This window comes from Chiloscyllium plagiosum, chromosome 10, assembly GCF_004010195.1.
Source record: "Chiloscyllium plagiosum isolate BGI_BamShark_2017 chromosome 10, ASM401019v2, whole genome shotgun sequence".
Classification (NCBI taxonomy): domain Eukaryota; kingdom Metazoa; phylum Chordata; class Chondrichthyes; order Orectolobiformes; family Hemiscylliidae; genus Chiloscyllium; species Chiloscyllium plagiosum.
In genome coordinates, this window is record NC_057719.1 from 42,163,917 (window position 1) to 42,188,891 (window position 24,975).

The 24,975-nt window shown below is 40.6% G+C and overlaps 1 protein-coding gene across 1 annotated transcript in view; it reads right to left on the reverse strand.

Moving 5' to 3' along the window:
• The window catches only part of LOC122553928 (inverted formin-2-like), a 28,115-nt gene extending 3,886 nt beyond the window's left edge, over window positions 1-24,229 (reverse strand). The window contains exons 1-6 of the mRNA XM_043698434.1: window positions 23,970-24,229; window positions 18,870-19,278; window positions 15,587-15,702; window positions 8,740-8,896; window positions 6,051-6,084; window positions 1,057-1,189 (exon numbers count right to left, since the gene is read on the reverse strand). Coding sequence (XP_043554369.1) covers window positions 1,057-1,189; window positions 6,051-6,084; window positions 8,740-8,896; window positions 15,587-15,702; window positions 18,870-19,272 — 843 coding nt within the window. The 5' untranslated portion in view covers window positions 19,273-19,278; window positions 23,970-24,229. The remainder of the gene's footprint in view (window positions 1-1,056; window positions 1,190-6,050; window positions 6,085-8,739; window positions 8,897-15,586; window positions 15,703-18,869; window positions 19,279-23,969) is intronic.
• Between the last annotated feature and the right edge of the window lie 746 nt (window positions 24,230-24,975).

Below are 24,975 nucleotides of genomic sequence, written 5' to 3' on the forward strand. Positions count from 1 at the left end.
TCTCATGTCCCCTCCTGGCTCTTCTGAGCTCTCTTTTTAGGCCTTTCCTGACTTCCTTGTACCCTCAAGCGCCCTGAGTTTTCACATTTTGTCCTAACATAAGACTTCTTGTTCTTCTTGACCAGGGATTCCACTTCCTTAGTAAACCACGGCTCACCCGTTCTATATCTTCCTCTCTGCCTGACAGGTACATACTTATCTAGGACACACAGGAGCTTTTCCTTGAATAAGCTCCACATTTTTAATGTGCTCATCCCCTGCAGTTTCCTTCCCCTTTCTACGCTTCCTAAATCTTTCCTAATTGCATTGTAATTTCCCTTCCCCCAGCTGTAACTCTTGCTCGGTGGAGTACACCTATCCCTTTCCATCACTAAAGTAAACCTGACAGAATTGTGATTGCTGTCTCCAAAGTGCTCACCTACTTCCAAATCTAACACCTGGCCAGGCTCGTTACCCAGTCCTAAATCTAAAGTGGCTTCTCCCCTTGTAGGCCTGCCTACATAGTGTGTCAGGAAGCCCTCCTGCACACACTGGACAAAAACTGACCCATCTATAGTACTTGTACTGTAGTGTTCCCAGTCAACATTTGGATAGTTGAAGTCCCCCATGACAACTACCCTGCCTCTCTCACTCCTCATATGACAAGCTTTTCATTCCTAGGATCATGCTTGTGAACCTCCTCGGAACCTCCTTTAATGCCAGCACATCCTTCCTTAGATAGAGAGCCCAAAACTGCTTACAATATTCCAAATGTGGTCAGAGCCTTATACAGCCTCAGCAGTCCACCTCCCCTCTTGTATTTTAGACCTCTTGAAATGAATGCTAACATTGCATTTGCCTTCCTAACTACCAACTGAACCTATATGTTAACCTTAAGAGAATCCTGAACTCCGACTCCTAAACCCCTTTGTGCTTCAGATTTATGAATCCTTTCTCCATTTATTAATTTAAGAACTAGTACACAACGTTCCATTAATAATATATGGCATAAATGATTATTCTTACAGTTATATGTAGTATATAGTTTCTGGGCAATATAATAGATTATGATCTTACTTTACTAAACAATGCTGCAAAAACATCTTGATGGCAGTTCATATCATGGATTTTTGTTAAATCTTCGTCATCTTCTGCCCGGGCTTCCTCAAATTTGGAACACTGGATTAGTAGATCTGCATCATCTATTTTTCTGAAAACAATAATACTAACAATATAGAACATTTTATCTTGCAGTGGGTGAATTTGTGTCGGTGTTTTCTGCTGGAAACTGAGTATTTGCTGGAGAAAAGTTTCTGACAGTAAAATTTAATTGTCAGTGAGACCTCTGAGGCAAAATTCCCAAATCTTAACACTCTCATGGGAAAGGCTCCCACCCTTCATGTCTAGATTTTAAAAAGTGAAATATAATTTTTCCTTTCCTTTTCACATGAAGATGCAGACTCAAGTTCAGAGCAATAGAATTCAGTCTATTATTTTCAGATGCAAATGTCTCAACCATAAACAGAAATTCTATCATTTTATGATCACATTTAACTTGAGAATTCTTGACTATGATGCCTTTATTAACCCTGTCTCATTACACATTAGCAAGAATAAAATGGTTCCAGAACATATTGTTATAAGGAATTGTCCCAACTATAAAACTCATCCTTCAAGCAACCTTGTCTAATTTAATTTGTCCAATATTTATGGAGATTAAAATCTTCCATCCTTTTTGCATTATGCCTCCTACAATCTCCCTTTATTCAGGCTACTTGGATCTAGGAATACCACAGCGATACTTGATCATGACTTCATCTAACATGGCTATCTTCAACGGACATGAGCTATGGCTGACCATTCTCTGTTTAAAATATAGGACTGAATTTTCTCATTTCTGGCAGCATATTTTTCTCAACTGACCCCTGGTCCATCATGGCCCATTCTGTGTTTCATCCCATTTGTTATACAACCGTCCTCTTCAGTACTCATCTCCTGGAATCATGTGGCATAAGAGGTGGAAGTGCTCATCAATGCTGGGACTTTGTTACTGTTAGACTGAATTTAAGCTTCAAGGATTAAGTGGAGACATCTGCCCCTCTGGACGCAGGTGGAGGCGGCCACAGGAGCAGGTGAGTGCTGAGGTGGCTGTTTTGAAGGCAAACCTTAGTTCTCCTACACGTTGGCCTAATTTTATAAAATGTTGCTTGGCCCTCTGATCCTTGTTCACCCCTTATACCACCTATGCCACTTCAAACTCCTAGACTACCTCCATAGCTCCTCAATCAGTGACCACTATGGGTCGATATCAGTCGCCATGTTGGGATGAAAAGAACAATAAACATCTCGCGGACCAATAGAGACTTCATTCATTTATGTTACTGATGGAAAAATCCCTTTTATTCATAAATCCAATCAAAGATTTCATATTCCTTAAAGTGGTCAATCTGTTATAAAACAAACATCTATTCAATAATCACCTCAAATAAGCCAATTCTTTTATACCCTCTTAAGATTGTCAATCAAATTGTACTCACACTCCACTGGGATGGGAGGTTTTCAAGCTTTGCAAACTCAACCACGCATTTATAATAGGTTTATCTTTAGAAACAGCCTTTGGGGGATGTTATACTGATAAAAGGGATAGCCATGGGGACATCCATGGGCCCCAGCTATATCTGCCTCTTTGTCGGATACATGGAACAGTCCATCTTCTGCAGTTATATTGGCACCATTTCCCACCTTTTCCTCCACTACATTGATGACTGTATTGACGCCACCTTGTGCTCCCATGAGGAGGTTGAACAGTTCATCAACTTCACTAACACCTTCCACCCTGACCTTAAATTCACCTGGACCATCTCGGACACCTCCCTCCCCTTCCTGGACCTCTCCGTCTCCATCTCTGGTGATCGACTCAACACAGACTTCTATTTCAAAACCACAGATTCCAACATCTACCTGGTCTACACCTCCTCCCACTGCTCCCCCCCCCCCCCCCCCCAGTAAAGATGTGATCCCTTACTCCTAATTCCTCCGCCGTATTTGCTCCCTGGAGGAGCAATTCCACTCCAGGACATCCAAGCTGACCTCCTACTTCAATGACCACAATTTCCCCTCCCATGTGATTAACAATGCCCTCCAGCACATCTCCTCCACTTCCTGCACCTCTGCCCTTGAATCCCACCTCTCCAACAGCAACAACCCCCTGGTCCTCACCTTCCACCATACTAATCTCCGGATACAGTGCTTTATCCTCTACCATTTCTGCACCTACAATCAGACCTCACCACTAAACATATATTTCCCTCCCCATCCCTATCTGCATTTTGCAGAGACTTTTCCCTCTGAGACTCCCTCGTAAGATCCACGCCCCCCCCACCATCAATCCCCTCCACACCCGCCACCTTCCCTTGCTGCCACAAGCAGTGTAAAACCTGCACCACACCTCCCCCCTCACTTCCGTCCAAGGCCCCAGTGGGTCTTTTCACATCCAAAGAGATTTGTCTGCACATCCAAACACCTCATCTACTGTATCTGTTGCTTTTGATACAGTCTCCTCGATGTCGGGGAGACAGGACGCCAACATGCTGAATGTTTCAGGGAACATCTCTGGGGCACACGCACCAAACAACCCCACCGCTCTGTGGACTACCACTTCAATTTCCCCCCCACACCACTCCGCCAAGGACATGCAAGTCCTGGGCCTCCTTTACCACCAATTCCAAGCCACCTGACAACTGGAAAAAGAATGCCTCATCTTCCGCTTTGAAACCCTTTCACCTCATAATGTCAACACTGACTTCACTAGTTTCCTAATCTCCCCTCACCTCACCTCATCCCAGATCTAACCGTCCAACTCGGCACCGCCCTTTTGACCTGTCCTACCTGTCCATCTTCCTTCCCACTCAACTCTCCTGCTCCTCAGATGCTGCATGACCCATTGTGTTTTTCCAGTGCCACAATTTTCGACACAAATGTTATACTGAAGTCAATTGAAACTGCAGGAACAGATGGAATTTGTTTTCTAGACTGCAACTGATAGCCTGTCAATTAATGTACGATAACAATATATTTTCACTCTAGCTGAAAATGGAGCCAAGCTCTTTTCAATTGTTAAAAAGCTGATGATGAAAATAACTTCAGATCATGATCTGCTCCCAAAGAACATGCACGATTCCACCATAAATTAGTGACTCCCACAATGAAAATTAAGACTCTTGGAGCAGCAAAAACAGAGTCTATTTGAACTCAGGACTGATTTCAATGGCCTGGTAAGTTTAACTTTCCCACTTGTTTGATTTATGCCTCAGACTTTCTCCTACTTACAAAAAAATGGGATCTATCAGAAATGGGGTTTGGAATTCCACATCTAAGATCACCCATGTCATTTCTAAAGGTCTCTGCAGTTGTCCTATCTGTGGAAATCTGATTCTTGTGTTCACTCTTTGCTACGAGGTATGTTTTGGATTTAATTTCATATTTATCAAACCCGAGTGCTGGAAGACCACTTAATGTTTGGAAATACCCATATGTTTTATTTCTTATGGAATCTGCAAGAATGGTTTTCTATTACTCCCTTGTGATGTTTTGCTATAAAGTAGAATTTGAAATGTCAGCAACTTTAGAAAACAGTTGTTTGAATGTAGTAACTAAAAGAATCTTCGATTTATGATGCAGTTTATGTGGATTTCAGCAAAGCATTTGACAAGGCTAATAAAGAAGATAAAAGAACATCAGGTTCTGGATAATTTGGAAGCTTGGATTCAAAACTGGCTAAGTGACAGTAGACAGGGGGTGGTGGTAGAAAGCTGTTTATGTGAATGGAGACTGGTGTCAGTGGTGTACCACAAGGATCAGTGCTGGGTCCCTTATTGTTGATTATGTATATATAAGTGATATACAAGAAAATGCGGAGGGATGATAAATAAGTTTGTGGATGACACAAAGATTGGCGGGATGGTTGACAGTGAGGAGGAAACTGTGAGATTACTGGAGGATATATCTTGATTGGTCAGATGGGCAGATAGTGGTAGATGGAATTTACCCTGATAAATGTGAGGTGATGCACTTTGGAAGACATAACAATACAAGGAAGTACTCAATGAATGGCAGGACACTATGAAGTTCAGAGGAAAAGGGGTTCTTGGGGTACTTCTCCACAGATTCCTAAAGATGGCAGTCAGGTTAGTAAGGTAGTTAAGAAGGCATTTGGGACACTTGCCTTTATGAATTATGTCATGGATAACAAGAGCAGGGAGGTTATGTTGGAGCTGTACAGGACTTTGGTTAGGCCACAGCTAGAGTACTGAGTGCATTCTGATCACCACACTGTAGAAAGGGTATAATTGCATTGGAAGGGGTGCAAAGAAGGTTCACCAGGAAGTTTCCTTTATTGGAGCAGTATAATAATGAAGAGAGGCTTTGTAGAGCAGCTTAGTGGGGACCTGAGTGAGGTGCATAAGATTATGAGGGACATGGACAAGATGGATAGAGAGCAGCTATTTCCCTTATTTGAAAGGTCAATTCCAATCAGGCATAATTTAAGGTTAATGCCAGGAGGTTTAGAGGTTTTGAGGAAATTGTTTTATCACAGAGAATTGGGAATCTGGAATACATGGCCTGGGAAGGCATTTAAGACAGGAAATCTCACAAACTTTAATAATAACTTGGATGAGCACTTGAAATGTTAGGCAATGGGCCAAGAGCAGGAAAATGGGACTAATGCAGATTTAGAATAGTTTTGTCAATGCTGGTTCAATGTACCAGAGGCCTCTTCTGTGCTGTATGATTCTATGATTTGATCATTTTGATGGTGAAGTGACATCTCATTTCTAAAAAGATGAAATTACATCTTTATCTTCACTGAAAAAGAACTACCTTTAATTAGAATTCAATTTTCAATGTTTTCCTGTCTGTGAATCTCAAGTTACAATTTATACACAAGTCAAAGTCTTTATTTCTAAGTAGATGCTTCCAGTAAATGTATATACCTTAAATACTGACTAAAACAATGTATTAGATTGCATTTTCCAAGCAGTAGCTTTTATTATTGTAGGAATAGTCCTTACCTCAGATTTGGCAGTGCTTCCAGCAAATGAAGACCTACAATAGAAAGAGATAATTCTTGTCAAATAGTTCAAAGCACAGTAATATCATTCATTTACCTTCTTTGTACGCAAGAACCAATTCATTTGGCCAAGTAATGTTTTTGAATCACTGACATGCTCTTTTCACAAAACAACATTATTTTTGTTTTTGGAACATTATAGTGATATTTATTTGATTTGATGCTGCTCAAAGAACACCTTGTCTGTTAATGTCACATACCTAATATTTAGATATACACATCCCATCATTTTTAACCATTCACGTTATTTTGTAATATGGACTACCATAGAGCCATCAAGCCATATAGAATGGAAACAGACCCTTGGGACCAACACATCTGTACTGACTAGACATCCCAATCTGACCTAATCCCATTTGCCAGTATTTGGTCCATATCCCTCTAAACCCTTCTGATTCATATACCCATCCAAGTACCTCTTAAATGTTGCAATTTGTAGCTGCCTCCACATCACTCTCTGGCATCTCAGTCCATACACGCACTACCCTCTGTGTGAAAAAGTTACCCCTCAGGTCTTTTTAAAATCTTTCCTCTGTCACCTTAAAATTATGTCTGCTAGTTCTGGACTCCCCAGCCTAGGAAAAGACCTTGGCTATTCACCCTATCAATGTCCCTCATGATTGTATAAATCTCTATAAAATCACCTTAGTCTCTGATGCTCCAGGGAAAAAAGCCCCAACATAAGCAGCCTCTCCCTATAGCTCAAACCTTCCATATCCAGCAACATTCCTGTAAATCTTTTCTGCACCCTCTCAAATTTAAAAATACTTGTCCTATAGAAGGGCAACTAGAATTGTACACAGTATTCCAAAAGTGGCTTCACCAATGTCCTGTAAAGCTGCAACATGACATCCCAACTCCTACACTCAATGTCATCACCAATGAAGGCAAACATGTCAAATGCCTTCTTCACCACCCTGTCTACCTATGACTCCACTTTCAAGGAACTAGGTACCTGCACCCCTAGGTGTCTTTGTTCGGTAACACCCCCCAGGTCCCTACTATTAACTGTATGAGTCCTGCCCTGGTTTGTCTTACCAAAATACAACACTTCACATTTATCTAAACTAAACTTCATCTGCCACTCCTTAACCCATTGGCCCATCTGATTCATAGAAATATCTCTTGTATTCGATATGTCAGGACAATTAGTTTCAAATTAGGAAGTTAAGATAATAAGGGAAGTGTAATGGGATAGATTTTTTTGTAGCTCAGTTACCGGCAAGGATCACTGATCTACACTGTTGTAATAACCTCAAGAGCCAAGTGGATATATTTGTAAAGGGACAATAGATTATGGAATAAGATGAAAGGAAAGATATAGAGGTTTGTTGGGTATAGTTGTTATTTTTTTATTTGAAAACCACTTACGTTCTTATTATTGGAAGTAAAAAGCCTAAGGTATGAACCCCAAATTCTTTTTTGCAGGTGAACAATATTTATTCTTACAATACCAGCACCATAAATGTGTAGGAGCTGGAACAAGTCACTCAGAGCCATTGAACTGAATCAAGCCTGGTCAGTTCATTGATACTTTTCACCAATTTCTTTATAGCCTCATCTAATAAAAAACATACTAATTTCAATTTTGACATGTCAGATTAGTTTTTTAATCTTTGTTGATTTAGATAAAGAAACAACTATCTTATATCTTTTAAACTGCCTGGTAGATTTAACAAATAAACATATTCTTTTGCCACTAGTAAGGGGAAAGTTCAGTTTAGAGATTTCTTTACCTTTAATTCCACTAACATAATTGACTTTAATTCTATATTGGTGACTGGGAAACATTAGATGGAATTTAATGCCCCCACTGATGGTGAATTTGATGGTTGGTGCGTGGGGATCCTGCTGCCTATCCCCTCTGCGCTGATTAAATCTGTGACAAGATGGCTCATACCTTCCCCTTATACCACCACAGAGATTCTTAACTGGACAATTTCTGAGTACTTAAGAGCCTCATCCTGCTACCACTGGTGTTAAGCCAGTGGCAGGTCAGGTACTTGCTATATATAAAGTCCAAAAATCAAACCCGGTTTACTAGCAGGCTTGAGGTGAGATCCCTCATTCAAAGGCACTCAAAGCTGGATGGAGGGATGTGGCATTGGGGAAATAGTTACTGAGAGCTGCCCCTGCCCTTGCTACCAACTCCCCTTCTCCCTCACCATGATCCCCATTCCATAACTCCCCCTCTTGTGATCTGTGGCCTGGATACAACGATGATGCTGGGGCTCAGGTGAGTGCATTACCACGAGCAGCCACATCTCCTTAATGGCACTGCAGAGCAATGAAGAGCGGTTGGTTCTGTTTGGCCATCAACTCTTAGTCTGTGGCAATTTGTCCTCCCACACTTTAGAAGTTGATTGCCATTTAATTCAATGAGCAATCTTGAAAGTGGATGACTGGATGATCTAGCCAGCTCTTTAACTGGTTAACAAGACTCCCATCGCTTGCATTAAATTGTGTCCATTATGGTCATTGCCTTAGTAGTCCTTTTGGATTGTATCAATAAATAGAGGAAGATGCCACAACAATCTATATCTAATACAAATATTATTTTTACCAAATAAAATAGACTATATAATATAGGTAATGTAAGATAAACAACACAAAATGTAGAGAAATATTACCAATGAATTCATTTCTGAGTCTTGCTCGTTTTTGCAAGTTTGCAGTTCCCAGAATAAGAGCGTTGATCACACTCAAGAGTGATACCAGATAAGGAACATTATCTGTTTGGAGTTCACTCATAATGGCATTTAATCCATATAGATATCTCTGTGCATTCTGTCAGAAAGAAACATACAATAATATATTTATTCTAATTGTGTATATTTATGTATTATATCAAACATAGAACAGGCCCTTCAGTCCACCATGTCTATGCTAACCATGATGCTATTCTAACTAATCCTATTTGCTTGCACATGGTACACATTCCTTTATTCTCTGCCTGTTCAGGTGTCTCTCTAAATACTTCTTTAACTTAGCTATCATATCTGCTTCTACTACCTCCCTTGGCAGCATGTTCTAGGCACCTACTACTCTCTCTCCTTTAAACCTTCTTCCTTTCACGTTAAACATATGCCTCCTAGCATTTGCTATTTCCACCCTGGTAAAGAGACTGACTATCCACCTTATACATGCCTCCTCATAATCTTATATACTGCTATCAGATCACCCCTCAGACTCCAATGTTCTAATGAAAACAATCCAAGTTTGTACAAATTCTTGATATAGCTAATACCCTCCAGTCCAGTCAACATCCTGGTAAACCGTTCTGCACCCTCTCAAAATCCCCCACATCCTTCCTATAGTGCAGCAACTAGAACTGTACACAGCACTCCAAAGTAGCCTAACTAAATATTTATCCAGCTACAACATGACTTGACAACTTTTATACTCAATGCCCTGACCAATGAAGGCAAGCATGTTGATGCCTTCTCTACCACCATATCTATTTGCGTTGCCACATTCAGAAAGCTATGGACTTGGACTCCCAGATCCCTCTGTATATCAATGCTGTTCTCTTGCATTTGACCTCCCAAAATGCATCACCTCACACTTGTTTGGATTAAACTCCATCTGCCATTTCTCAGCCCAACAATGGATTGAAACAATATTTTACGCATTACAGTGCTAACATACTTATAAATTTATTGAATGTACGGAATACCATATAATTATGAATTTTTGAAGCAGTTTTGCTGGAAAATATATCAGTTATCAAAGGAAAATCATTTTGTACGTTAATCAAGATAATGACCTTTTTTGATATTATGCTGTAATTTAATGAGAACTAAAACATTTTTCATCAATGAATCAGCCATTAGAAACTGTAATATTGACACCATAGATCCATGCACCTAATTTACAATTTCTCTTTTGGAGAACAAAGAAAGAGCATCAAATGGGAGGATAAGAGATAGATGAAATTAGAGATATAGGCCAAGAAGTGGAAAAAATTCCAAGAAGATCTTTTAATGGATGGACATAAGTTGAAGTGATTGAATTATAGAGGAATGACCTGGGCAGCTGAAACAGTCAGCATTGATAATATGAGTAACAAGAGAAAAAACAGTGTTAGAAATGGAAGATATCAAGAGGGTGTATTTGAGTGAAAAGGACTAGAGAAAGCAAGAAAAATAGAATTGAGATAGAATATAATGGGTTCTGTGGGGTGATAACACTGACTGAAATGATCAATCGAAGACGGCAGGCATGTTTAGGGAAGTACGTGGACGTGGCCTGTAAGAGATTGTAATCTATAAGATTAGACCAGACTGGGTAAATCTCCAGAGAAGAGAAGTTCACTCAGCGTCTTGGAAACAATTTCTTGGTGTGGGATCATGGCCCAGGAGGAAGTAGGAGGTGTCAGAGTTGGTTTTCGACGTCTGTAAGGTTGCAGTCAGATTGTCAAAGACCATCAGTTCAGGTTTATTGACAATGTTAGAGTTAGATCTGAGAGAATGATGCCTTTCAGTTTCAGAGGGTAATAAGTTTAACTGAGTGAACAGAATGGAAAAATTGGCGAAGTCAAAGTTACGCCAGCAGCATCCACTATAGAGGGTTAAAAGTTTGGAGAAAAAGGTGTGTGTGGAACAAACATTCGGATGGCAAACTTCTGGCAGAAGGAGAGGGTGAAGAGTCACAGGCAATGGAAGGAAAACTCAATAATATATAAAACGCAGAGGACATTAATGAGTCATGATCATGGAAATGTCAGGAGAAAGCATGATTTTACAATGTAGCGAGGTAGGAGAGTTTAGTTTGAGTAGAGTGGCTATTACATATGCAGTAGAACGGTGCTGGAGTTGTTAAATTATAATGTTATTGAGATAATAAAAATGAAGCAAAATAAAGCTGCGTGTGGCAGTAATTTACAACGATGAGAATTAGGAACAGGATGGGCAATAAAAAAGTCTAATTAAAAATAGGCTAGAAATTTCAAAAGAGCATAACAAGGACAAATAGATCAGAGTCAACAGAGTATCCAGCCAGCTGATTCTGAAAGTACAGCTCCAATACTGAGAGTCATAGGGTCATAGAGATGTACAGCATGGAAACAGACCCTTCGGTCCAACCCACCCCTGCTGACCAGATATCCCAACCCAATCTAGTCCCACCTGGCAGCACCCGGCCCATATCCCTCCAAACCCTTCCTATTCATATACCCACCCAAATGCCTTTTAAATGTTGCAATTGTACCAGCCTGCACCACATCCTCTGGCAGCTCATTCCAAACATGTACCACCCTCTGTGTGAAAATGTTGCCCCTTAGGTCTCTTTTATATCTTTTCCCCTCTCACCCTAAACCAGTGCCCTCTAGTTCTAGACTCCCCGACCCCAGGGAAAAGACTTTGTCTATTTATCGTATCCATGCCCCATATGATTTTGTAAACTTTTATAAGGTCACCCCTCAACCTCCGATGCTCCAGGGAAAATGACCCCAGCCTGTTCAGCTCTCCCTATAGCGCAAATCCTCCAACCCTGGCAACATCCTTGTAAATCTTTTCTGAACCCTTTCAAGTTTCACAACATCTTTCCGATAGGAAGGAGACCAGAATTGCACGCAATATTCCAACAGTGGCCTAACCAATGTCCTGTATAGCTGCAACATTACCTCCCAACTCCTGTATTCAATACTCTGACCGATAAAGGAAAGCATACCGAACGATTTCTTCACAAACCTATCTACCTGCACCTTCACTTTCAAGGCGCTATGAACCTGCACTCCAAGGTCTCTTTGTTCAGCAACACTTCCTAGGACCTTACCATTAAGTTACTAACTGTACCTCTTATGCTCACATCCAAATCATTTATATAAATGACAAAAAGTAGAGGACCCAGCACTGTTCCTTGTGGCACTCCACTGATCACAGGCCTCCAGTCTGAAAAACAACCCTCCACCACCACCCTCTGTCTTCTAGCTTTGAGCCAGTTCTGTATTCAAATGGCTAGTTCTCCCTGTATTCCGTGAGATCTAACCTTGCTAACCAGTCTCCCATGGGGAACCTTGTCGAATGCCTTTCTGAAGTCCTGCAACTGATTAAAAGATACAGGTAACAATTCTATGTCAGGAATTGATTTGATTGTGAGAATATTTCATGCTGTGGTCATTCAGATCACTCAGCAATTAAACATTCAGATCCTTTCTTGATTTTTCATATGTTGAAATCTGTCAAAGGAAGACACAGATTTCCTGGAACTGGATATAATCTAAAACATTTTTCTTTTTGTCAATATCAAAGACTAAAGATGTCAAGAGCTTTTAGTCTGACAATCTAATGAAGCCACTAACTGTAATGTCCCACTTAATGTACCAGAGAGTTTGAACTAATTTGTAAAGATATTAATCACATCTGTCAACAGGCAAGACAACAGGGACTGATTGGGGTGAAAAACAGTATCAGTTAGGTGATTAGATGGAGAATACAATTTCCAGATGGGATTTTCAGTTTTGAACTTTGTCTTTTTTTTTGCTGAACTGCTTTGATTAGGTATCAGTTTTAAGCAGCACTTTAGTTTAATGAGCATTTCTGGTTATCATCAACATACATTGGAATTGTTGTCTTGTGTCCTGAGAAGGATACTGTTGTGGTTTATATTTCCTGTGATACTAATCCTTGTAAATGGCAATCAGTGGCAAGGATATTAAACTCTGCTGCAAGCATTTCTTATTTATTATAATAAATTAGCACTGCAGTAATTTTTTTCTGCCATCTGTTACACTTCTCTGTGTGCTAAATATTTTTTACAAGTAGTTTGGATCTTTTCAAACATGCTACATAGAACTATTGAATCTTTTAACTGGGAATATTTGAGTTCCCATAATTGTAACCAGGCAAGATTTTCTGCTTTGTGTGGCTTAAACCTGAATATCCAGGTAAACTTGAACAATATGCATCTGACTGTTGATGTCATTAGACATGCCTCCCCACTATTGGATCAGTGACAGCATCTGAGTGATTGATTTCACAAGGAACAACAGACAATTTTCATATTTTTGAATGACTAGCTTCACCAGGTAGAGGTGCATGAAAGATCTATCTCTCAAACATTTAGGATTGAAAATGCGACATTTCTGTATTTTCGTCATTGTTAAAAGTTAATACAGTTCATGTCTTTACTATCTGCATCCTATCTCACTCCTTGCTGATGCTGACAGCTCTGCAGTCACAAGGGCTGAGTTCCTTTGGCCGTTTAACCAAACTTCCACTTTAACTCCGTTCAGTTACTGGAAGCCCTTCCTGTTGTGGAAGTTAAGCACTTTATTTATAGAGCTCATGAAATTGCATCTTAGAGCTTGTGGGAGTCAGTAAATTTGTAAAACTGGAGAGCAGCTGTGAAATCAAATTGTGATGAATTCCCCAGCTCTATGGTAAAGTACATCAGTCAGTTGACAAATTGCACAGACCCCTTTGGACGTAAGAAATACCAAAAGACTGAATGTAGTTATCACTTTCATAGGCACAGAGAGAGCAGTGCAGATGACTGAGGGTTCTCACATAGACTCCCCTATTGAATCTTTAAGGAAGTATCAATGCACAGTTCTTCATCAAGGTCATCATGTGACCCGTATTATCTCTATGCACTATAGGGAATATTTAGTTGAGTTTGCCCTGCTTAAATGCTGTCTCACTTCCCTTCACCTCACACGTTGCCATTAATCTCTTATTCATAACTATGGAAAGGCATATACTGATTGAGAATATCATATCTGTTCCTTGGTAACCATTACCATGGGTGAGGGCTGGGAGATTGTAAAACTTCATGACTTCATGTTGTCAATGCCTGTCTCTATCTGGAGAACTACAAAAAGATGAAAATGTGGTTTCAACTGTAAAAATGGAAACTCTCTGCCACAGAATGAACCATAGAATGATTAAAGCACAAAGGAGGCCATTTGGCCCATTGAGTTTGTGCCAGCTCACTGCAAAATAAATTTATCTAGTTCCATTCATCCACCTTCTCTCCATTGCACTGTAATTCTTTCCTCTTCAGAAAGTTATCCAATTCCCTTTTGAAAGCCACATTTGAATTCTTAGTAATGTGAAAATTACTTTTCTCACAGAGCCTTTTCTTTTATTGCTAATCAACTTGAATCTGCACCGCTGCATCTTGGCCTTTATGCCAATGGGAATAGTTATTCCTCCTTATCTACTTTATGTAGGTCTGACTTTGAATACCTCTGTTACATCTCCCCTCAGTCTTCTACAGTACTCTCTGTATTGCTCTCCCACCCTTCCTAATGTGTGGTGCCTAAGATTGAACAACACCCTCCAATTGAGGTAGAGTGAATGTTTTATAATGGTTTATTATAATTTCCTAGCCTTTGTACTCTGTGCTCTTATTGGCACAGTCCAGGGTCCCATGTGCTTTGTTAACCAGGTTCACTTCGTCCGGTAAGAGTTACAGTTATAAATCGCATTTGAACTTACTCGAAGTACCTGGAGACCCAGACTGCACCACAGTGACCTGCTACAGTATATAACATGAATGAGCTAATCTGCACTTGGGTGGCATGATATAAGACCCACTAAAAAGAGGCAGGTAATCTACTTGTTCAGATGGCAAACCATTCTAAGTGGCTATGTCCAATTTTACTTGTGAACAAGTTGCTTAAATATCTGACTATATCTTGAAGTTACACTAAAGTTAGTGTAATTTTAAGCCTGGCTATTTTTGACATTCTCAATAAATTGGCGGCTGTACTTTGAGAAAAGAATATCTCATTTGACAAGGCATTTAGCATTGCAAATATTTGATAACAACCAACATTGAATATAAATAGAGATTTGCTGTCCAACACTGTGTGATGCTATTTTAGGAATCTACATCAAAACAAGTTTGTCAATTTGCCTTATTGGATTTGCCATGACAAAGTTGTTTCTGAAATATCCTGACATATTGCACTGAATAGTCAACATAGTTGGCAGCTTTTCACATGGAAGAGCAAATTGCTTGGAACAGCAAATATTAGAAAATGAGACTCTGATTTTGCTCTATTTAAATGATTGGCCTGAGGTTGAGGGGTGACATTATAGAGGTTTATAAAATCATGAGGTGCATAGATAAGGTGAATGGCAGGTGACTTTTTCCTAGGGGTGGGGGCTTTCAAGACTAGGGGACATATTTTTAAGGTGTGAGGAGAAACATGCTAAAAAGACACATGATTCTTTTACACAGAGCGTGGTAGGTGTGTGGAATAAACTTCCAGAGGAAGTCGTAGAAGTCATAGCATTTAAAAGACATTTGGATAAGTACATGAATAAGAAATGTTTGGAGGGACATAGACAAAGCTCTGGCAAGTGGGACTAGTTTAGATTGGGATTATGGTCAGCAGAGACTGGTTGGACTGAAGGGTCTGTTTCCATGCTAGATGACTCTATGAATCTAGGAGTGCTGACAGTTGAAATTCTCCCTTGTTTTTTCGCTGCAGAGTTGATGTTATACTCCCTGTGGTAAAATACTTGCCTTGTAGTGTTGTAGTGCATATAAAACCCGATCATGACCTTCTGGAGAGTACATGCAGAGTGCTGCCAACAAATCAAACACTTGTTTCTTCACCAGGATCACTGATGTATTCAGAGCTGTAAGTAGGCAGAATGTATTTGTAAAGTGTCAGAATTTACACAAGCACACTTTGTTGAAAAGAAAGAAGTACCAGGATAAATATTGCATAAACATAAATTGTATTCTTCTTTGTAGAAAAATATACTCTAATAAATTCTGTACATGACACATTATACGTATAGGTTTGTAAAAGTGCATTAACCTGGATACTATCCTGCATTTGAGCTTAGTTTATCATGAATTTCTCTGCCAATAAATGTCATCAATCATAATAAAGAGCAAATGAAAATACAATTTGTCCATCAGTTCCACCCCACAGATAACCTTATTGTTTTTAATTGGTTGTGAAGGAATGGCATTTAGATATGTCCACAGTCTTTTACTAAGCATTCAAACAGAATCGTAGGAGGGAAATTTGCCAATTTAGCCTGTCATCAATTTGTAGGTAGGGAATCTGTTGACAATTGGAATGGGCTCTGCGGGAACTCTCTAACCGTGTCATGGCTTTAGCAGTCAGCCTTGACTAATCAGGGCAGGGGAGTGCAATGACACATCTATTCCAAGAAAGGAAGCATTCTTACTTAAAGGGAGAACAGCATGGGTTTAAATGGCTCACCAGCGCTGGGTGTTTGAGGCAGCAAGTAACCAAAGAAAGTCAATGCAGATGTGGAAAGGCTGCTCATTGCATCTCTGATTCTTTTCTGGTATGGAACCTGAGAGGCTGCAGTGAGATGCATTCTGTAAGGGATGGGAGGAAATGGACAATGTCTACAACCAAATAGGTGTGGATACCAGGGACTGAGAATGGCAATAACAGAAATGGGATCCCTCCAAACTGGAAACAATATACCCAGGAAATCCAGCACATCAAGAAGGAATGTCAGTGATCAGCATTGGGGAGAGGATGGGTATGGGTGGGAGTATCTATTCCACACACTCTGATTTTCCCTTGATTGTCCTGCACAGCATTCCTCAGTTCTGTGTAGCTTCACACATTCCTCACTTTCAACACAGTTAACATTCCTGTCTAAGCAGCAAACCCTCACACTTCCCTTCATCTGATTGGCATCTTGCACCCATGCCTCACAGTTACCTTACACAAATGCCCATCTCTGCACAAGCACCATTTTCAACACTCACACCTCTCTGCTTTCTCTCCTCACAGTTAATAAGAGCACACAAAGTTGGAAGAGGCGGAGCACTTGAAGGAGGTGGGAGATTGATCAGGAGATGGGGGCTACAGAGAAACTGATGGCAGTAGTGACCTGCACTGATAGCCTTAGCCTCCTGAGGTACTACTGCTTAGATACGTAGACAGAGAGAGAGCAGACAGAGTAACAGAAGCCCCAGTGTGTGGAAGCATGCCAATTGGCCCATTGAGTCTACACTGAACCTCCAAAGAGCATCTCCCCTGGACACACCCTTACTCTATCCTGTAACCCTGCATTTCCCACACTAATCCACGTAGCCTCTACATCTGTGGACACTATGGACAATTTAGCATGGCCAATCTACCTGACCTGCTTATCTTCGAACTGTGGGAGGACACTGGAGTACCAGGAGGAAACTGTAGCACCCAGAGGAAACCCACACAGACGTGTGGAAAATGTACAAACTCCATACAGGAACTAGCCCAAGTGTGGGATTGAACCCGGGTTCCTTGGTGCTGTGAGGCAGCAGAGCTAACCATGAACAACCATGCCACCGCAGATCCTCTGCCTTGGATCCCACATTGTCATCTAACTGCCTTCCATCCAGATCTCAGTGTTCATTCCATCTGCCCTGTGTAGGAGTATGCTGCTAAAGGGAAGTCAACTGGTATTACTGCTGATGCTCTGTAGCTGGTATTGATGGTTTGGCTGGTGCTGTTGGCGATGCTGTTGTTGATGGTGTTGCTCCTCAACATGTGTTTCATTGGGATATAATGTGCAGCTGAATATAATCTGCTCCTATCTCATGGTAACAGCTGGTGACAAAAGGCATGAAGTACTGGACAGTTAAATTGTCTTCCAAGAAACTGACAATCACCTGACAAACAGTGATAGCACCCTCTGAGGGAAAATGTGCTATGAACAGTAATTTCTCAGTGGCCATGATTTGAGCTCTTCAGTGTAACTGGTCAAAGCCTTCACTGTTTGTCAGTTTCACTGAAGACCTCCCCTTGCTGTGCTTGATCACCTTGGTAAGTTGCTGAAATGCCAGAAAATGGGTACCCTAGTTCTGAAAAGCAAAAATGAAGGCTTTTACACATCTTCACTGATTTCCTGACAGATCCAAGGTGGTTCCTGTCTCACATTCAAACCTGTCTCAGTAACATCTGGAGAAGGGCATGATCATGTTGGGATCCAGAATACACATCATTTATAGACAACATAACTGAGAAAATGGTCCCCTTACAGTCATTGAGAGTGATGCTATGGGGATTAGGGAAGTGCATGAACAGGTAAGCAACAGTGTGCATCCTCAATCAATCAAAGTGGAGAATCCTTCCTGAGGCACATAGAGTCTGAAGCAGCAAGTGTAAATTACTTAATCCAATTTAAAATCATGTACACAAAGCAAAAACAGAGAGACAGAATGATGTAGGGATTAAGAGAGATTGATGAAACAGGCGGAAAGGGAAAATTAAAAATGTTACAGTTTGTTTTGGATTTGAGGCTCACCCCACGACCTGATGTCAAGGATGGTATTTTCAGAACCAAGGCAAACAGTTTGGGAATCCCTCCAATAAATGCCAATGGCAGATGGTATGAGTGTGAGAGATTTCTGGTCAACTGTGTGATGGAAATAATTTTTGGAACCTCAACCCTCACTATCCATAGCTCCAGACTACTATGTGCATGTAAAAATGTATGTTACCACAGTAACTCGGACTCCCTGAGTGAACATCACAGACTTGATTTAACAGTGGCTAAATGCACTCAATCTAACAATTGGCAGTGATGTAAATGTCAAGATTAGAGTGGTGCTGGAAAAGCACAGCAGGTCAGGCAGCATCTGAGGAGCAGGAAAATCGATGTTTTGGGCAAAAGCCCTTCATCAGGAATGAGGCAGGGAGCTTCGGGGGAAATGGACAGCCTCAGGTTTGCATTGGATTGTTTAATCTGTATTTTCTTTGGGAGAGCCACTGCGTTAGGAGTGCTGCATGAAGAACTGTATTTGAAAGTGCTATTGCTAACCGTACCTTGTAGCAGTTTTTTAATCTGGTTTTCATCATTCACAAGCTGCTCGATTCCATTTGGAGAATTCATCACAGCTCTTACACAGCTCACACAGGTGAGTTGTAGAAGGGCATCATAAATCTTCGGCCCTCCTCTGCTTGACAACTTATCTAAGGCTTCCAGCATCAGATCGAGGCCACTGAGCTCTAGAAATTCTACCATCCACATGTTACTACTATTTGGCAGGTACTTCTTCAGGTGATAGTAGTTTCTAAGAGTAGGATCCTTCAGCAAATCGATGCAGAATTTAGGATCTCCACTTTCAAAATCATCTTCTGGATAACTTGTAACTGCTTTTCTCTTCCCTTTAAGAAGTGCTTGCTTCAGCAAAATCCATCTCTGCCGTGCATCTACTTTACTAGCCATATTTTCCTGTGGAAACAAGTAAAATGTATCATTAGTAGTACATTGTGATGCAGTAATGCATCCATGTATCATGCTGCATGAGGGCCTGCTCCAGATTTCATAGGTAGCAGGTATTACGAATGAATCTGTATGTGGGTTGGATGTTACTGTTAATGATATAGAGAAAATGACTGTTTACCATCTTTATTAAATATTTAATTGAGAGCTTTACTGGAACCATTCTTGTGTTTGGAAAGAAACAAAAATATTCACAGGTGTTGGAATAGACACCAAATCCATAGGCTGTGACCAGTTTGGTTAGGTTAGGGGCTGCAAGTGTGAAGCTGATTCCCTTCCCATTAATGTGGATAAGTGAATTATATATTTGACATTGGAAAACTCCAATAACTGTTGCAAAAGTTAGACTTCAAAACACCTTTTAAAATGTCCCTTTGAATTAGGGTAAAATTGAGATTTTTGGAAGCACACCATTTTGGAGATATGCCTATGTAATCTGTTTGCCTGGAAGGAAGAAGCTCAAGCACAATGCTATTGAAATAACAAATGAATGTTTTTAAACCTTTATATAGTAACATGGAATATAGACAGTAGCTTTCTCAGACACAGAGATAGACAAGGATGATATTGTTATGAATAACCTGGATTGGTTTGTGTCAACAACCAAGCAGAATGCTTGTCTTCTTTTTGAAAAGAAAGAAACAGAACAGACCTTCTGGAAATTTAGTGCACATAGAATCTCCGAGTTAGGTCTTGCTTGTGAAAATCAACGTACAAGACCAGAGACCACCGCAACAATTTTGAAAAACGCTGGAAGTTTAACATAATGTGGCAGGTAGAAGAGAGGGGGTTATGGAATGACTGTTTCTGTAATGCTGCATATCTGTTATAATGAGGTACACGATGAGACGGTTTTAAGATATGTCCCAATTGTATTAGCTGGTTAATATTGATGTTCATTCTCAGTGCACAAAAACAGAGTCTGTCCTGCCCCTTTGTCTGTCAGAATTGCCTCTTCATTCAAAAGCTTTGACCTTACATTAATCTTCCAAACTGGCGAATTACAACACAATGCCCTTTCAGATCATTCTAGATCAAATGGGCACTATAGATATGCCTGCCAACTTCCAAATCATTTGAGCTATTGTTTAAAAATCATATCAATGTTTTGAAAGATGGGGACCCAGTGGAGATTGATGAGGATACAGGCATCAGTATTGTGAACCATTTGCAGCTTGTGTATGGAAGAGTTCAGAGGTTTTTGGGAAGTCAAATTTTGGAGTTACAATAGTCTTTTAGTTACACAAGGTATGAGCTGAGATTAAGGTGATTGTAGTGTTGGTGGTGGAGTAATGTTATGGAGGTGAAAGTGCCTCTCTGCTTAGGATACAAACCTAGACTGTAATGTATATACAGTGATCTCCCTGGAATATGGCATGCATGGGGAATGGGGTTGCCAGTTAGCTGAATTTTACATGAGAAATACTAGTGGTAGCTGGGAGAACTCCATTCAATACTATCACAAGTGTGGATTTGAAAAAATACAAGTGGCCAGAACCGCTTATGGTGAACATTTTGTGTTTCTCAATAGTCTTTGTTCGTAATTGCTTGTCATTCACCAAAAAAAAGCCTCGTGAATGAAATGCAATCAACAATGCAAGATGGTTTGGAACAAAATAAAGAATGTTGCAGAACAGAAACTAAGTTACTAAGAAACTAAGTTGGTATACCCGGCTACTATAGGTAATTCTGTCTTCATCGACAAGCTCAGTCTTGAATTAGATTTCATAAATTATCTGATCCACTATCCCCTTCCAATTGCAAATACAGTAAAGATTCCATTCTCTGGATTCAAACAACCAGAATTCACCTGTAACTGGCATCCAAGATTGAAAAGTGGTATTCTGGAACTGGCATCTGGATAACAGGGTCTCTACTATACCTTTTATATTTTAACAATTAAAACTCAATTAACCCAATATGTATTTTTTGAGGATTAACTTTGCACATTTTTCCCAAGATTATGTACTGTTATTGCCTTCATACCCTTAACTTTTGTGTATGGGTTCGCCAGTAAAATTACATATCAATGGAAAAAAAACTATTTTCAATGGTTCTGCTAATGTTTTGCTATCAAACTACAAGTTGTGATGGTTCATACAACAATGACAGAGCTGATGTAGTAACTTAGTTTCTGTTCTGCAACATTCTTTATTTTGTTCCAAACCATCTTGCATTGTTGATTGCATTTCATTCACGAGGCTTTTTTTTGGTGAATGACAAGCAATTACGAACAAAGACTATTGAGAAACACAAAATGTTCACCATCTGCGAAGGATTGCAAGGAAGTGTGGGAATTCCGTTTGCCATCAGCAGATGGCAGCATGAGTTAGTGTTGATCACATTTCTATTCCTGATATTTAAAAATTTCTCAAACGGCCCTAAGATTCTTTGGGGATTTTACTGGTTTCTTGCCAGAGTTATCTGACCCATCTGAAGTCTGGTGCAACTTGATTGCTGGAAGGGACTCTCCAGCAGTAGGGACATATATGTCGAGATGGCTATGCAGCAGTGAGCTTAATTATTCAGATGATTCTACGCAGATGAATAACACAGAAAAATGCGAAGACTCAGATAGAAAATCTCCTGCCTTTACTTGTGAACTTCCATTCAGCTCTATTGGAGTGGAGGCTTGAGTTGTTCCTTATATGGAAAAAGTGCAAAAATGAAATCAATGGGAATCGGGGCAAACTGGCCAATGGTTGGAGCCATACCTGACACAGACACCAACTTGACTGGCCCTGGAAATGTCCTGTCCCAATGGCAGGATAGACCTGACAGAGATGGTAGTGCAGTGATATACAGCCAGGAGCGAGTTGCTCTGGGAGTCCCCAACACTGATTCTGGACCCCACGCGGTCTCATGGCTTCAGGTTAACCATGGGCAAGGAGGCCTCCTGCTGCTTACCACATAGTGTCCTCCCTCAGCTGATGAATCAACACTCCTCACATTGAACAACATTGGAAGCACTGAAGGTGGCACAGGATGCAAAGTATACTCTGGGTGAAGGATTTCAATATCCATCACCAAGAAGGGTTAGGCAGCAGTACTACTGATTGAACTGGGCGGGTCCTAAAATACACAGCTGCTAGGCTGGGTGTGCGGTATTTGGCAAGTGAACCTACAAGAAGAAAAAACATACGTGACCTCACCTTTACCAATCTGTCAGCTGCAGATACACCTGCCCATGATAGTATCGGTAAGAGGGACCACAACACAGTCCTTGTGGAAATGAAGTCCCGCCTTCACATTGAGAATAATCTCTATGGTGTTGTGTGGCACTATCACCGTGCTAAATGGAACAGACTTCAAACAGTTCTAGCGGTTCAAGACTGGGCATCGTTGAGGAACTGTGGGCCATCAACAGCAGCAGAATGGTACTTGAACATACTCTGGAACATTATGCCTGGCATATCCCCTACTCAACCATTACCATCAAGCAAGGGGATCAAGCCTAGTTCATTGGAGAGGGCAGGAGGCCATGTCAGGAGCAGCACCAGGTGTATCTAAAAATAGGTGCCAACCTGGTGAAGTGACCAAACAGGATTATTTGCATGCCAAGCAACAAAAGCCACAAGCGATCCCACAACCAATGGATCAGATCTAAGCTCTGCAGTCCTGCCACATCCAGTCATGAACGGTGGTGGACAAATAAACAACTCACTGGAGAAAGCAGCTTCACAGATATCTACAGGAGGGGAGCCTGCACCACATGAAGCACAGCTGACTAGGAGACTCGCCCCTTCTTACCATCTGTGATAGACCAATGGGAGTGATTCACAGGTCAATAATCAATCTGTTTTGACATGTTCTGTGTGTAGCTTCAATGGCCATCAAGTCTTGTACTGGGATTTGAACGTAGAGCTCCTAGCTTAGAAGTGACCAGAAGAACTCCACACTAGCAAGATAACAATTAGTTAAACTTTAGTTCTTGTGGGGTAATGTTAGACCACTGGAAGACATGGAACAAGTATCTGCCTCACGTGAGCCTCACAGGTGGAGTTTAAAACCATGTTATGGACACAGGAGACAGAGCTTGGTCCTGGATGGGTCATGTTTTTAAGATCAACATTTTTAAGTTGAGCACAAAGGGAAATCATCAACAAATGATAGGTTATTGACTGAGAGAGTAATATTGAAAAAGACAGCAAGAACATTTCCTGTTGCTCATGAGTTTTCTTGCAAATTCTTGCAAAGTAGTCTAAGCTTAACCTGCAGTATTCCTGGAATGACTGTATAGATTGCTGCTGTCAGGTTGGAAATCCTAGGCTGAAACTTCTCAATTTATTTTAAATGTTACAAGAGATCATTTTTTCGACAACAGATTTTCAACATTGAATAGTGAAGCTCAAGTGAATCAACTTTTTCAAAGAATATGCTACAGCAGAACTGTAGTCAACTAAACCTTTTCTACTCCGAACAATTATTTCGTGGTCATTAAAATTGCACTGTAATCAGGTCCAACAGCAATGCACAGTGTCTCCAAAAAACTTGGTTGTAATGAGTAATTTTGTTATTAAATACTACAGCAATCCATGATTTAGTGTACAATTAAGACTGAACCAAGATGATACAAATGAGTATTTTAAAAAAATATAACAGTTGGTTACTATCTACTTCACAAAGTAAAAATTACTCACTGTGCTGCAGTAATTCTCTAAGCAATCAGAAGTTTACAGTTCTTTCGTTTTCAAAGCAGCATTTCCTCCCATCAAAGTTGTTTTGCAATCTGGTGTTCTTAATGTTTTCCGAGAATTACAATTGCAATATTACAATATTGTATTATAAGATGGAAAAGATTGTATGACTATTTTCAGCAACCTTATGTAGACCTTTGAATGTGGCGGTCACATGTCATTCATGTGATTTGCTTCTGCCCTGCATTAACATATCCTCTGGTGCCACACCATAAGACATTTTAAAAATAAAATGGTAACCACACCCCTTGAAATAAGGTACTAATATATTAAATACACCCGCTTCAAATGATACGGGTACTGAGTACGACCAGTTCTTGTCCCCTTCTGAAGTTAGTTCCCAAGTAGAAACTCAATGGGTCAAGGTCTTTGCTCATTCACAGGACTCCAGTAGAAATCCACAGCATGTTCCTGATCAGGGTACTCCTCATTTTATATTCAGGGAGCTTCTGAGTAGTTCCCTCACTCCTGAGTGGTTCCTCATTGTACGGAGGGTAGGGCATAGAGTGTAGCTGCATTGTCTAAAACCCTGCAGCTACTTAAAAGGAATGAGAAACATAAGCAAATTTGGGAAGTCATAGAAATGGCAGAGGAATGAGCAGCACCAAAAGTGTTTGTTATGGCATAGTCCTCAGTGACTGATTGGTGAGATGAAGGTAAGGGGGAGGCTGATAGGAACCTCCATTGCCAGATGCTGTTGCCTGTTTCACAGAATAAAGACAGGACAGAACATCCCTGGTGCTCACCTTCCACCCTACCAACCTTCGAATAAACCAAATCATCCGCCGACATTTCCGCCACCTTCAAAAAGACCCCACCACCAGGGATATATTTCCCTCCCCACCCCTTTCCGCCTTCCGCAAAGACCGTTCCCTCCGTGACTACCTGGTCAGGTCCACGCCCCCCTACAACCCACCCTCCCATCCTGGCACTTTCCCCTGCCACCGCA